The sequence below is a fragment of the Muntiacus reevesi genome, chromosome 4 (genome assembly GCF_963930625.1).
Source record: "Muntiacus reevesi chromosome 4, mMunRee1.1, whole genome shotgun sequence".
In the NCBI taxonomy this organism is placed as follows: Eukaryota; Metazoa; Chordata; class Mammalia; order Artiodactyla; family Cervidae; genus Muntiacus; species Muntiacus reevesi.
In genome coordinates this window covers 101,943,606-101,957,458 of record NC_089252.1, presented here as the reverse complement: position 1 = coordinate 101,957,458, position 13,853 = coordinate 101,943,606, and the positions used below count along the sequence as shown (strand labels likewise).

General features: G+C 37.0%; 1 protein-coding gene across 1 annotated transcript in view; it reads right to left on the bottom strand.

The window, feature by feature from the left end:
- The window catches only part of DNAH12 (dynein axonemal heavy chain 12), a 177,326-nt gene that overhangs the window by 45,492 nt on the left and 117,981 nt on the right, over positions 1-13,853 (bottom strand). Inside the window, exons 45-53 of the mRNA XM_065935328.1 lie at positions 12,441-12,574; positions 11,076-11,238; positions 10,317-10,397; positions 9,804-9,980; positions 8,477-8,608; positions 4,979-5,068; positions 4,223-4,363; positions 1,487-1,728; positions 219-366 (exon numbers count right to left, since the gene is read on the bottom strand). Of these exons, the coding sequence (XP_065791400.1) occupies positions 219-366; positions 1,487-1,728; positions 4,223-4,363; positions 4,979-5,068; positions 8,477-8,608; positions 9,804-9,980; positions 10,317-10,397; positions 11,076-11,238; positions 12,441-12,574 (1,308 nt within the window). The remainder of the gene's footprint in view (positions 1-218; positions 367-1,486; positions 1,729-4,222; positions 4,364-4,978; positions 5,069-8,476; positions 8,609-9,803; positions 9,981-10,316; positions 10,398-11,075; positions 11,239-12,440; positions 12,575-13,853) is intronic.

Sequence of the window (13,853 nt, the reverse complement as noted above, 5' to 3'; positions counted from 1 at the left end):
TTGTTGTTAGTATTTAATAATTCTAAAGAACTGAAAGAACTGAATGAAAAGTTAGACTATGGAAATATTTTACTGATCAAATAAGAAGAAAAAAAACTTCATATTTTCAGTCATTTCTTTCTTTCTCTATTTTTATTATCATCCTTTCCCCCCAAATACTCCAACATATACTTTAAATGTTCTAAAAAGAAACTCTTAAGAAAATATAAAACCATTACCTTGCACAGCATGCTCCAGTCCTCTGTACATGTTTGTCGAAAGCCAGAAGTGAAAGCACCAAGGTAGGCTATCACTCCTGCTGATACTAAGACATCACCAGTCAGATTTTCATATACTATCTGAAGGTCATCTGCAGCCTGAGACCATCTGGGAGACCAATCAAAGGCAAAACAGCCTCACCAAAGAGAATGATTAGACAGTAATGAAACGGCCAGGGGTTTCTAGTCCAAATTCTATAACAAGATGCCACGAAAAGTTGGGCACTTGCTTATCTATAAAATGAGGAGGTTAGGTCCCTTCTAGCTCTAATATGCTATAATATACATTTATGTTTTACAAACAATAATTCACTTTTCATTATTAGAATATTATGCATTTCTTATAGGACTTGTTCCTTCAGGATAGGAAAACAAAATTCACCAGAATTTTGTCTAATAATTTTATTCAGGATGATTTGGCCTAATGGACCTGCTATTCGTTTCTGAAAAACAAAGAAACATTTGTAATTCATTACCAAAAACTACATTTAAGTTGTATAGCAGTTGGCATACTATAGCTAAGGTTGGTATCTTTTCCCATTTAATGAAACTTTTACCGAAAAAAGTTCATTTCAAAACCATCTAATTTGCACTATGAAGTATTGTCAAAAGTATGCTACTTTATCATGCTATTCATTCAACAAATTCAATTAATAGCTATGATAGTTGGCTGACTAGTATAAATAGATTAGAATAAAGCTAACTGGCTTTGTTATATCAAGTCAGTTATTTAAAATAAATTTAACAAAATGAACCATATATTCACTACTCCCTTCCAAACACTTTATTACAAAACATTTGAACATAAAACTGGAAAGAACTGCACAATGATCATCCACATACTCACCACTAAGATTAAAACTTATCTTTGGCCTTATTTGCCTCTTTCTCTCTCTCTTTTAACATTTGAAAGCAAGTTGCAAACACCATCCTTGACACTGAAATTCTTTAGGAGAAGCCTAGCCAGGTGCTTTACAGAAAGTCCCACATTCTCAACCAGCCATTTAAAAATCAGTAATCAAAATAAGCAACTCACTCCAGTATTCTTGCCTGAAAAATCCCATGGACAGAGAAGCCAGGCAGGCTACAGTCCATGAGGTCACAAAGAGTCAGATACGACTGGAGTGACTGGGCATGGCATAGCATGGCAATCATAATAAATACCCAAAGAGAGTTGCATATTCAAGCCGGACATTTGAAATCATTGTTAAAATGAGTAGAAATCTGACCTCGATTTTTCTCCACCTAGCCCTCCAATTAGTTTGGAGGCTCTTTCAAGTTTCTTGGCACAAAGTTCCACCTGGTCTTCTAAACGAGCTTTTTCCTCAGTTTTCTCAAGAAATACTCTTTCTAAATTTTCCAAATGATGTTCGACCTCTGCTAGTTCTGCTCTCTTCTGATTCAAAAGCTCCATCGTCTCAGCTAAGGACTTCTGAGCTTCTGTTAAGCGGGCTTTCTTAGGAGCCACTACCTGTTTGGGAACAGTACACGCAGCTATTAACAGGTACTATGTAACACTGACAATCAATACAATCCTTTCTAGATATCGTGAATTTTAAACATTTATTTATGATTAGAAATACATTTATTACTTATAAAAATAAATCATGCAAATTTAAAATGCCTTAAATCTTATATTTTCATATGCAAATAAAGTAAAATACATTTCTATATCTTATAAAATATATAAAATCATCCTGGACCAGCAAACTTCATCTATAAAATAGGCAAGTTACTATAATAATATATCACAATATGTAGCAAAATAGCATGATATGTAGCAAAATATCTCAATACAATCAGGAATTGCTTTGAACTGTCGCAAAACAGAAAAACATGTAACAGAAATGACAAATGCTTAACAATACAAGAATGTGCTTTTTTTTTTTTTTCGCATTTCTAAGGTTTTGATTTCTTTCCCAGTCAGTTGAGGATTACATTTGCCTTGAGGAGATTAAGACAGTAGCAGTAATACACAGAGAAATAAAGAGTTGGTATTTAGCTGCACTACCAAAATTGAATTTCCCTCAACAAATTGTGAAAAGTGATGCTTTGTTGAAAGAAAAACAATTTTCTAAAGTTTTTATTTTATTATGCTCAACAGTATATGAAGAATGGGGTATGGCAAACTTGGTTAGAGTGTACTATAATATGTTTCAAATAGACAGTATATGTCCATTTGAAAGAAGGGAGACCTAAGTCTGCTGACACATTGCCATGAGTGAGCTAAAGGCTAAGAGGAAGACTGAAACAAAGAATCAGATACAACTGACCTGCTTTCTCTCCTCAGGGCAGAAATCCTGAAGGGAGAAAGTGTTAAATAAAAATTAGGAAACTCTTGTTCCTACTTTGGACTTTAGAGAAGAGCTTGCTGGATATCTCCCTTCAACCTTTGCATAACAACACGAGGCAGGAGCATTGGAATTAAAATAGTGTGGAGGTACAGGGTGGGAAGTCAGAAAAGAACCTGAATACCTTAGATTCTCTGCTTTATAGAAAGAATCCAGAATATTCCACATGTCTTGTGGGACATGCAGAAACAGGCTGAGTTGACAGCTTGCAGACCTGCTGGGATTACTATGGGGAGGGACAAGATGTTCAAATGGAAGAACATTCAGATAGAATTAATTTTATTTCTTTAACAGGTGTATACTGGTCTACTCCTCTGAAATGAACAAAGTCCATACCTCTCTACAAGCATGTATGCCTCATTAGGAATATCTTTTCAATTGTTACAGCCTGATTACTCATTCTTTACTCTAAGGTTTTTCTAAACACATAATATCATGTATTTCCATGGGCATTTTCCCCCCCTCCATGGGCATTTTTATTTATATTTTCTGCTCCCCTTGGTAGAATTTTGCAAGTTACAGAGGGCAAGGCCAGTGCTTCCTTGGTCCTTTGCTAGTCAAATCTGCAAAGTGCTCTTTTTTTTTTTAATTTATTTATTTTTAATTGAAGGATATTTGTTTTATAATATTGGTTTCTGCCATATATCAATATGAATCAGCCATAGGTATACATATGTCCCCTCTCTCTTGAAGCTTTCTCCCACCCCATGCAAAATGTTGTTAACCATTCTCTGCTCTCCTGTAATTTGGCCCCAGGGAGTACTCCAAAAAAACTCCCTATCACTGCTTGAGTCCATGCTTCTCTTCTTAACCCTACTGGAATTTCTTACTTCTGACCTCTGCATTAAGATTTTCATCTGCCACTTGGCCTTTGATGTTTTGGATTTTTCTTTGCTTCTGCTGTCTCCCCATAAAACTTAATGCTCTTTTGCCCCAGGTCCCTGTAACTATAGGTCAGTCTGGCCAGTTCTGTTATCTCCCTGCTCTCCTGTATACTGGTCCCAACTGGTTATGTCACACATAAGCATTCTCTTCATCCACTAGACACTCAATTAACGTCTGATTATACTGTCCATGGGGTGGTAGAGTCGGACACGACTGAGCGAGTGAACTGAACTGATTATGCTGGAGCAGGACAAATTCTCTGTGGGATCATTTTTAGAAACTTCTGAACTAGTAAATAAGCGCATAGATCTTTTATTATGAACAAATTTATTTCAATGTTCCTTTTTTCACCAAATATTCATTAATACAGTGAATTCAAAACACCACTTTTTTTTTTCAACTGAAGAAAAGAACTTCAATCCTAAAATGACAGATTAAAAAGAAAACACTTAAAATCACAAACCTTTTTATTAAATATGAGGGGAAATGAGTTAGGCTGAACTCAACAGAAGCTAACCTTAGAGTTTTCAAAGGCATTGGTTGGTTTAGTCTCTGTTGTGTCCGACTCTTGTGACCCCATGGACGGTAGTCTGCCAGGCTTCTCTACCCATGGATTCTCCAGGAAAGAATACTGGAGCAGGTTGCCATTTCCTTCTCCATTTCAAAGGCACAGATTTTAGTTTATGGGAATATTTCAATAGAAAATGGATGTGCTGATCCTCAAAATACCTTTGCAACTCTGTCATACACTTCCATAGCCATGATCCACTTACACAGACCCTCAGCTGCAGAGGAAGCTTTAGCAACCTTAGGAGGATCAAATTCAGGGTTTGTTAAGTATTCACCACGAATCTTCTGCATAATAGTCACCTGGGAAACAAAGATTTAGATCTTAAAATTTCAACATATACCACACAATCATTAGATGAAAAATTGATCATACATAGTTTAAAAAAGAGTATATAAAACAGTTATGTTGTCTTTAAAAACCAAAGTCAGTACTTTGAGATATTTTTAAAATAAGCATAATTGCAACAAATTTATTACAGGTAGACAAGATACGTCTTCTGAAAAAATTAAAAGGCCTTTGCAGTTCGGGAAAACATATGTATGTAAACAAGGAAAAAGAACAACTAAACATAAATAAATAGAAGTTTGGATGAAAAATTATATACTTTTTATCTCAGAAATTTGTGTATCCAATTTGTTAAGAAATAAACTATTTTAAGAAGACACTTTGAGAACTCTTTCATGTCAATAATACACTAAAACAGTTAATTTATTCAATAACTTTGGATGGTCTGAAAGAGGAGTGGTTTTATACATTATGAGAATTCATAATATAGTCATTAATAAATATTCCTTTACTATTTTAATTCTACTGACACTCTATTTGCTTACATTTTATATAATATTGAAAAATGTTAAAGATTTTCTATATCTTGGCAAAATCACATTTATAGAAAAAAATCCAATGAAACTCACCGGAATATTGTCCTTGTCATATTCTCTCAAATCTCTTAAAAAATTCATATCTCCCAGAAGTTTTTTGCTAGGTCCCCAATAATCTAATATCTATAAATAAAATTTACAGAAACATCATATGTACAATTAAATGTTTGATATAAAACTTTTCTTCTTGAGGTTTAAGGTATACTAATCTAGAGAAACTATACACTGAACTTTCAAAATATCTACTTACATGTCCTTGGAAAAGAAATGAAGAGACTCCTCTCTCTGAGAACATGTTAAGTATAACAAAGATTTAAAATAAGCATATGAATTTATATATTGACCTTATTATTAAAAATTAAATATTGAGGGTTTCCCTGGTGGTCCAGTGGTTAAGAGTCCATCTTGGAATGCAGAGGACAGGGGTTAGATCCCTGGTTCGGGAGGATCCCACATGCCACAGAACAACTAGGCCCGTGTACCACTTTGTACCACGACACGAGTACTGAGCCTGCGCTCTAAAGCCCTTGTTCCACTAGAAGAAAAGCCACTGCAACGAGAAGCCTGTGCACCACAACTAGAGAAAATCTGTGCATAGCAACAAAGACCCAGCATAGCCCAAAAAATTACTAAAATTTTAGAAAGTTTAATTAAAAAAAAAGAAACACTGACAGGCAAAAAAATATGATCACTTCTTTTTAGAAAACTTAAGAAAAGCAGCTGGTACAAATACTATCAAAATTTCACCTAAGAAAAAACATTTTTATTATTTCAACTTTTATTTTCCTTTAACTTGACTTTCAAATCATAAAGGTAGTGCTATAAACTGAAAGTCTGTGTCCTCTCCCCAGATTCCTATGCTAAAACCTACTTCCCAGTATAACAGTACTTGGAGGTGGGGTCTTAGGAACGTGATTAAGTCACGGATGTAATCAGTCCCCTTATAAAATAGAGGGCAGGGAGCTCCCTCCTATTCCACCATGTGACAACACCACAAGCAGACAGTAGTCTATAAACTGCAACTTGGACCCTCACCTGACACTGAATCTACTGCAGGCTTGTTTTTGGACTTACCAGCCTCTAGAAGTGTGAGAAATAAATGTTTGTTGTTGATAAGCGACCCCAATCTATGGTAATTTGTTAGAGTAGCCCAAATGGACTAGGACAGGTAGCAAACATTTTTCTTACAGAAAATCCCCTCACCTACCTAGATTTTTCCAAATGGAATACAGAAAAGAAAGCGGTAAGACAAAGATTACACACTGCTCACTCAGTTATAAGATAAAGCACATGGTGCTCATGCTCATAAAATAAAAAACGTTAAATAACTAGCTGAACATTCTTTTTCTTAATTTCAGAAGTTTGATAGGGGTGTGTGTGGGTGCGTGTGTGTATGTGTGTATGTGTATATGAGAATAACTTGATAAGGTAAGAGCCTATTTTTTAATTTTTATTATCTCAATGGAGGACAGAATAGGCCCCCCACAAAAATCCCAATTCTCCAATTCAGGGATTCAAACCTAGGTATTGTAAAAACTTGAAAAGAAAAAGACAAAACCCTGAAAAGAAAATAAGTCTATAAATTTAGTTCAGGATAGATGTTATGCCTTCCTTTTTAAGGGATATACCTTTGAATAACTGCCGGGAGCCGTTATGGGAGGTCCCGCCCATGACGAGGTCATGAAGAAAATACCAGGCAGGCAAGGCCGTCCAGGACCCCATCCATGACAAGGTCACCAGAAAAAAACCTGACAGGCAAGGCCGTCTAGGATAAGGGACCCTCCAGGTTGGCCTCGGCCTCCACCCCACCCTGTATCCTCCCCCCTTTTCTGCTGTTGTTCTTATTTACCCTGCTGTGGATTCTTGTGTTGCCTGCCGAGAGTTCTCCTGCTCCTCTTTCACTGAATGAGGACCAACTTAAAACCCTAATTAATAAATCTTCTGGATGCTGGTACCCTATGAAGGGGCCAGAGATGAAAGAAATGCTTCCATTCAAACATTTTGCTGGCATTCTGGCTTGTTTGATAAATGTGTGATCTCATTGCACAAAATGCTCTTTATTGTTCTAAACATCCTAAACACAGTACGCTAACAAAAGAAACTATTAAGCACAGGCCCCTTCATGGGGTGAGAAAAGCTCCACAAAATATGATAGCCACAAATGTGCCTAATAGAAAATACTTTACATAGAGATTAGCTGGTGACTTCTTGCAGATAGTTAACTTTTAGACTAAGAGCCTGTTTTGTTCCATATCTGCTGTTTTTGCAGTCCTTCACATTTCTGTTCTGTAAAAATGTAATCCTATCTAGTTCCCATAGAGATGACACTTATTAGAAAGAAAATAGATTAATTATAAGAAAAATAGGGTCGGCTACTGAAGTTGCTTAAGTCACACCAGGTGCAAGCCATAAAATGTTAGCAGGCCTGAAGGCCAAATGATAAGACCCTTGTGAACGAAAAAGTATGTGGGTGACATCCAGTTTCTGTTGAAGGTCAAGTTGTTGTAATGTTTTAAGACGAACTGTGTGTAAGCAATGTGCACTTCCCCCAAAGATGTTGTTAAGGGTATAAAGGGGCCGTGCAAAAATAAACTCCAGACTTAGCCCGGAGCTTTGTCTCACTCCCTCTCATTTGCCGACACTGTTCATCCTGAGGGTTCCCCTGGATCCTGCTGGGGCTGGACCCAGGCAAATAACAACTGTAATAATAACAGCTAACGTTTACTAATAAATGTGCAGCACTTATTATCACAGACAGCTTACTGTGTGAAAGGCCTTATACGTTAAGAGCTTGGTATGTAGTAACTAATCCAATCCTCACGCTAACTTTGTGAGGAAAGTACTATGACAATGCTCCTTTTACAGAGTTCCACAGAGGTTAAGCATCTTCCCCAGGGTCACACTGCTAGGAGGGTCAGGATTTCTGAATACAGACATTCTGGCTCCCAAGCATGTAGTTTTAATGAGATCACAGTACTAGTTACCTCAGCAGAATTTCTTGAATGCTTGGAAACAACACCTGTATAACTATGTCACATTCTTGAGGCTCTTATCAAGAAAATCACAGCTATCTCCCTGTTCGTTCAACCCCACCCCAGCAGAGTGGCGAATCCTGCATAGTCAGAAAAGGCGGTGGAAGCAACCGGGACTACATTTCTCTGATACCATACTGCCTTCGGGCTTCTGTGGTGGCTCAGAAGGTAAAGAATCCACCAGCAACGTGGGAGACCTGGGTTCAATCCCTGGGTTGGGAAGATCCCCTGGAGGGAGAGGCCACCCACTCCAGTATTCTTGCCTGGAGAATCCCCACGGACAGAGGAACCTGGAGGTCTATAGTTCATGGGGTTGCAAAGAGTCGGACACGATTGAGCGACCAAACCCAGCACAGCATACCGCCTTCACTTTACCCTGGAACACATATACAATGTGTCTTCCTCGGAATGGGTACTATTGACGTTTAATTTGATAATAGTTGTGGTAAAGTGTTCTATACATTCATGAATGTGATACAAATCTGTGTCTAGTTATTACCTTGCCTCCAGTTCCTGAAGGATCCGAAATTTTTTCTGGTTTTATATCTTTCATAACACAAACAGCAGCCATAACTAGTTTAACACCAGATGGAGGATTCTTCATTGACTTCACGATTGTAATATCAGCTGGCTAAATCAAAAGAAAACAGGATGCCTTTAGGTCAGCTTATTTGTAAATAATGACAGTTATTTTATAATGTTGTAGAGTAATAATACCACTGATTTTCATGTGAAACTATAATTGTTTTTTGCTCTGTGTGGTTATTAAAAAAAGGTAACAAAAAATTGAAGCACAGTAAATCAATGTTTCTCAAGTGTTTGAGAGTTCACAGATCCTTATGAGAATATGATGTCAACTAAGAACATTTCTAATAAAATATTTTTGCACACATACACAAAATTTTTATACAATGATATACCAAGCCCATGCATGGAATCCATCTTAAGATAAAGGCTTAATTCCATATTTGCTTACATATTAGTTTTACCCACCAAAAATGAAAGAAGAGATACTTTCCAATTCCAAGTTTATTGTCTAAAAAGGCATATATTGTTATGACAGACACAATAGATCCATTTATTTACCATCCTCTCCAATATCCTCTGACGAACTGTGTGTAATTGCTGGAAAGCTAACAACAATAGATCTTAGTTTCCTACACAGTTGGAGCTGCAGGAGGTCATTAGGTTCTACCATCAGATCACTTCAGTGATTCTGCAAGATACTGAACTACTGACAGGTTGAGCTTGTCATTTTGTCAGGTATTTTACATGAAAGTTAGGGCACTGATTAGGAAAAAAGGAGTAGAGTGGGGACTGGATATCCTGAACTCCCACACTACACTGGGTCTCCCTAGCTAATAGAAGCTCATCTCTCTGATCTGTTTGGTAAGATTATTCTGGTTTTGCCTAAAGACCCTGTAAAGAGAAATATGTAACAGTCTAATGCAGACAGGTGCAACCCACATCTACACTGGGAATGATCTTTAGGTTTTTCTGTACATGCATGACCAGAAGGCTGCAGAAAAGTGACTCCATATTCTATTTAACAAATGCCTCCTGGCTCATGTACAGAACCACTTTGGCCTCTTGGAAATTGTTCCATTCCCACTGGAATATCCTGAATGAAAATTATAAATAAATATAGGAAAAGCAAAAGCATAAGATAACAATATATCAAAGAGGAATTGTTAAGAGTCAAATTTAATTTGACTGGACGATAACCATATAATAGCACCCACTGAAAATGAACTACACGGAATTAACCAAGTCTCTGTTATACAGTTACAGTTGCTGATAAAACACAAGCTCATTCCAACACTTGCCTTTAGTGTATCCAGTGCAGACAGGGCTGCTTCCAAGGCTGGAATCGCCTCAGCTAGATCACTTTCACATTCATTCTTCAGAGCTTGGGCTTCCTCAGCTTTTCCACTGGCTACCTCTTCATCAAATTTCACAAACTTTCTTTTTGCTTCCACTTGTGCAGATTCTATCTCGATAATCTAAGCAAAAGACAAAAAAAAAATAAAGACATTTGCTTAAACATCCTATTGTTTTCTCTATCCTAGAGACAAAAGAATATTTGAAAACTAGGACACCAAACATAATTTTGAAGGATAAAATGAGGAGAAATGTAAATATATGTGATCTAATTTAGTGAGGGGCTTCTTATCTTTCTTCAAAAACAACAGAACCCACAAGGAACCCAGTCAATCAACTGAAAAGAGTAACGTCCCAAAGATCTTGTCGTAAATGACTTAAGGCTTATTATCAAAGCTGAATTTATGTATTTCAGTTGTCTTTTGTCATCAATTTTTTAAAAATTCAGGACACTTTACCTGCATCATATTTGCATTTTCAACTTTTGCTTCCTCTAATTTGGGCTGTAATTGGACAAGTTCTGTTTTCATTTCACCAACCTAAATAGACAATCTGTCATTAGTTTTCATAACTACAATAGTTATGGAAGCCAAGCAGAGAAAACTGAAACTTAAAATCAGGACCAGAAAAGCTTAACTTTTTTTTTTTTCAGTTCTTTACATGATAAACAAAGCATAGAGTGTGGCCAGTTTTCTTCAGAAAAGACTTTATTCTTTCTTAAGTATGACAGGGCAATGGAAGAATGCAGTTGTCATGGAAGAAAAGTCAGAAAGAAAAATGGTAGCAGCTCTGGGTATCCGCATTATATTATGTGTATGGTGTACAATTCATTCAGACCACCCGCTCTGCTGCTTATGTTGAAATAATGCTAATAAGTATTACTTGACTCATTTGGAAAAAAGTCTTATATTTAACCAGTTATTATAATAAAAAATCAACACTGACACTGTACTTTCTCCAAATGCCAAAAACTTTAGAATAAAACCGGATGTATTTGAGTCTGTGCAGTCTGAGTGAACTTCTCTAAAATTCTAAAATTCACTTTACTCATCTCTAACATGAGGATCATAAAAGCGTCTACCTTATGGAGTTATTATGAGGAATAATTAAAGGAATGCAAATGAGATACATAACATAGTACCTGGCACATAACGTATTCTCAATAAATTGTATCTCATATTTCTTATATTTCCACTTGAGCAGCTCCTCAAATTTACCTGAGACTCAGCAAAAGCTAATTTGTCAAGTCCATTCACATAGCGCTGTTTTGCTTCCATTACAGCTTGTCGCCTCTTAGTCAACAGTTGTCGAAATGAGGCAATGAGTTCAAGGTAAGAAGTAGCAGTAACATAGTTATGTCGTCCTAACTCTTGCAAGAACCTAAAAGAGAGGCAGACAGCATTACAATAAATAATGGGTTTTACAAAGTAAATAGTAAATTCAACAGAGCATTAACAACAAATGTTTAAGAATAAAGGTTGATTTTATTCAGAAGCTGCTGAGTACTTAACTTTACACAGAACCACATCCTAATTTCTAGTGTGCAAAATATTAGTATCAAATAGCAATGATGTAGTATAAAAGCACAAATCAACAAAGATTTGTCTGAAGAGAGAACTATAGCAGGAAAGATAGAGGACTTCTTATATGCTTCATATGCCAGGAGGATCTAACCCTGTAACAGACCCAATATACTGTACACAAGGAAAGAGGACCACAGGTAGGACAGCAAGAACAAGTCATCATTCCTTGCACATGTTGGTTAAATGGAGCTCGGCCAGAAATATAAGTCTACTACTCATACACATAAAAACAATGGATGCAATGATGTTTCTTGGTGAGTACGTAGACTAGAGCCCCCTTCATGGTGTACCTGCCCAAGCCAAACATGCTAGCTGGCTGTAAAACTCTGGATAGGCAATATGCCATGAGCACCTATGACATGAAGATCTCAGAGATGAACAGATGTAAAACTGATACCTTTAAGGTATCCACAGCCACCAACCACCTTCCTTCTTGTTTAAGAACGTCCAACTGGTGACCCAGTAGCAATGTTTGCTCTATGAACCCTGCCACACCACATACAGCTGATCAGGCCAGGACTGGGCACTGGCCACAAAGAAGGCTAAATCACATTTTGGAACGAACTCCGACTAGAAAGCTGGAAAGGGCTAATGAGCTGGAATTGCAAAAAGTAAACTTGAGAATTGAGAGGTAGACAGTTTTCCTCCATATACACTGGAAAGTAGAAAATTCAACCTGAAAGAGAAAAGATTAGAAAGCAGATGCCACAGGAGAAACAGGAATAAGAAACGGAGAAAAAGAATTTCTGGGTTTCTGGTGGCTTCTTAACTCCTGCTTCTAGTGATTTCTAAGATCCAGCTATATTCTTTCCCTTAAGATACCCTGCTCTTTTTTAAACCTAGATCAAGTAGCTCTCTAATACTTAAAAGCCATAACTAATTAAATGATTAAAGAGAATTATAAGGCATAGAAATCCTACTAAAATTTGCAGTTTCTCACAAAAGAGACGCTTTAACATACAAGGCATTACTGTCATTTTAAAATTTATTAATATTAACCTTTTGGAAAGTTCCATAATGGAAGTGTGAAAATGTTTGCAGATTGGAACTATTTCTCGTCGTTCAATGTCAGTGAGCTCCAGTGTTTCTAAGAATTTCACAGCTACACGCTCAAGAGCATCTTCAGGCCATGGCTAAAAATAAGAAAAAGAAAAACAAGTGAAATTTAAAATGATCAGTCACACTCAAATTATATAAATTGTCTTCCTATGAGAGAAGAACTTGGGGTTGAGAAAATTAAAATCTTAATAGGGAAAACAGAATTAGAGAGACTGTCACAAGTAAATCAATGAAAGATATAATAAGTATTTTATACATTAAAATTAAAGATAACTCAATATAGGAAAGGTCAATAATACTTTACATATCAAAGATATATCATACTGTTTCCCTATCTCTTCCACTTGGATGGCTAGTAGGCATCCCAAATTTAGTATGACAATGGTACAGCCTGCTTTGTTGCCCTCTTAATACCTATCAGCCCCCTTTCCTTAGGATTCCAAATTTATTCTAGATAGCAATATCCCCAGCTACAATACTACATTTCCTAGACTCGTTTGCAATTCAGAGTGGATAATGACATATGAGCATCTATTGAGCGGGGACATCAGAGAAAGCTCTCTGGAGAGTTACACAGAGCTGGCATGGGTCTTTGTGCCCTACTTTCTATTATTCTACTTCTTGCCTGGAACACAGATGTGAAAGTTGGAGTTCTAGCAGCTACATTAGGCCGTATGATGACTCTGAAGATGGAAACTACATGCTGAGGATAATAAAGAAGAAAGAATATGGGATTCTGATGACTTCCTTAAGTCACAAAAGTTTCAGTCTTCAGATTTTTCTTCTGTATGAGAGAGGGAAAAAAGTTCTATGTGTTTAGTTTAGGCTTCTGTTACTAGCGGGCTTCCCTTGTGGCTCAGCTGGTAAAGACTCCGCCTGCAGTATGGGAGACCTGGGTTCAATCCCTGGGTTGGGAAGATCCCCTGGAGAAGAGAAAGGCTACCCACTCCAGTATTCTGGCCTGGAGAATTCCATGGATTGTATAGTCCATGGAGTCACAAAGAGTTGGACATGACTGAGCGACTTTCACTTTCTGTTACCAGCAGCTCATTGTAATTCCTACTGGTTACAACATCAAAAGTTGAACATTTGATTTTCTTCCCCACAAATTCACTTTTCTTCAGTACTCCCCACTTCAGTGAGATGGTTCCTTTGCTTTTCATGGAATACACCAAGGGTGCTTCTGGCCCTGGGTCTTTGGATTTGCTGTTCCTCTGACTAGAACACTCCTAATCTAGATCTCCATGTGGTTCAACTCTCTCACATCTCTGTGCAAATGCAAATTTACCAGGTAGGTCTGCCCAAAGCACTCTTTCTAAAACAGCATTCCTTCCCTCATTACTCTTTCCCTTA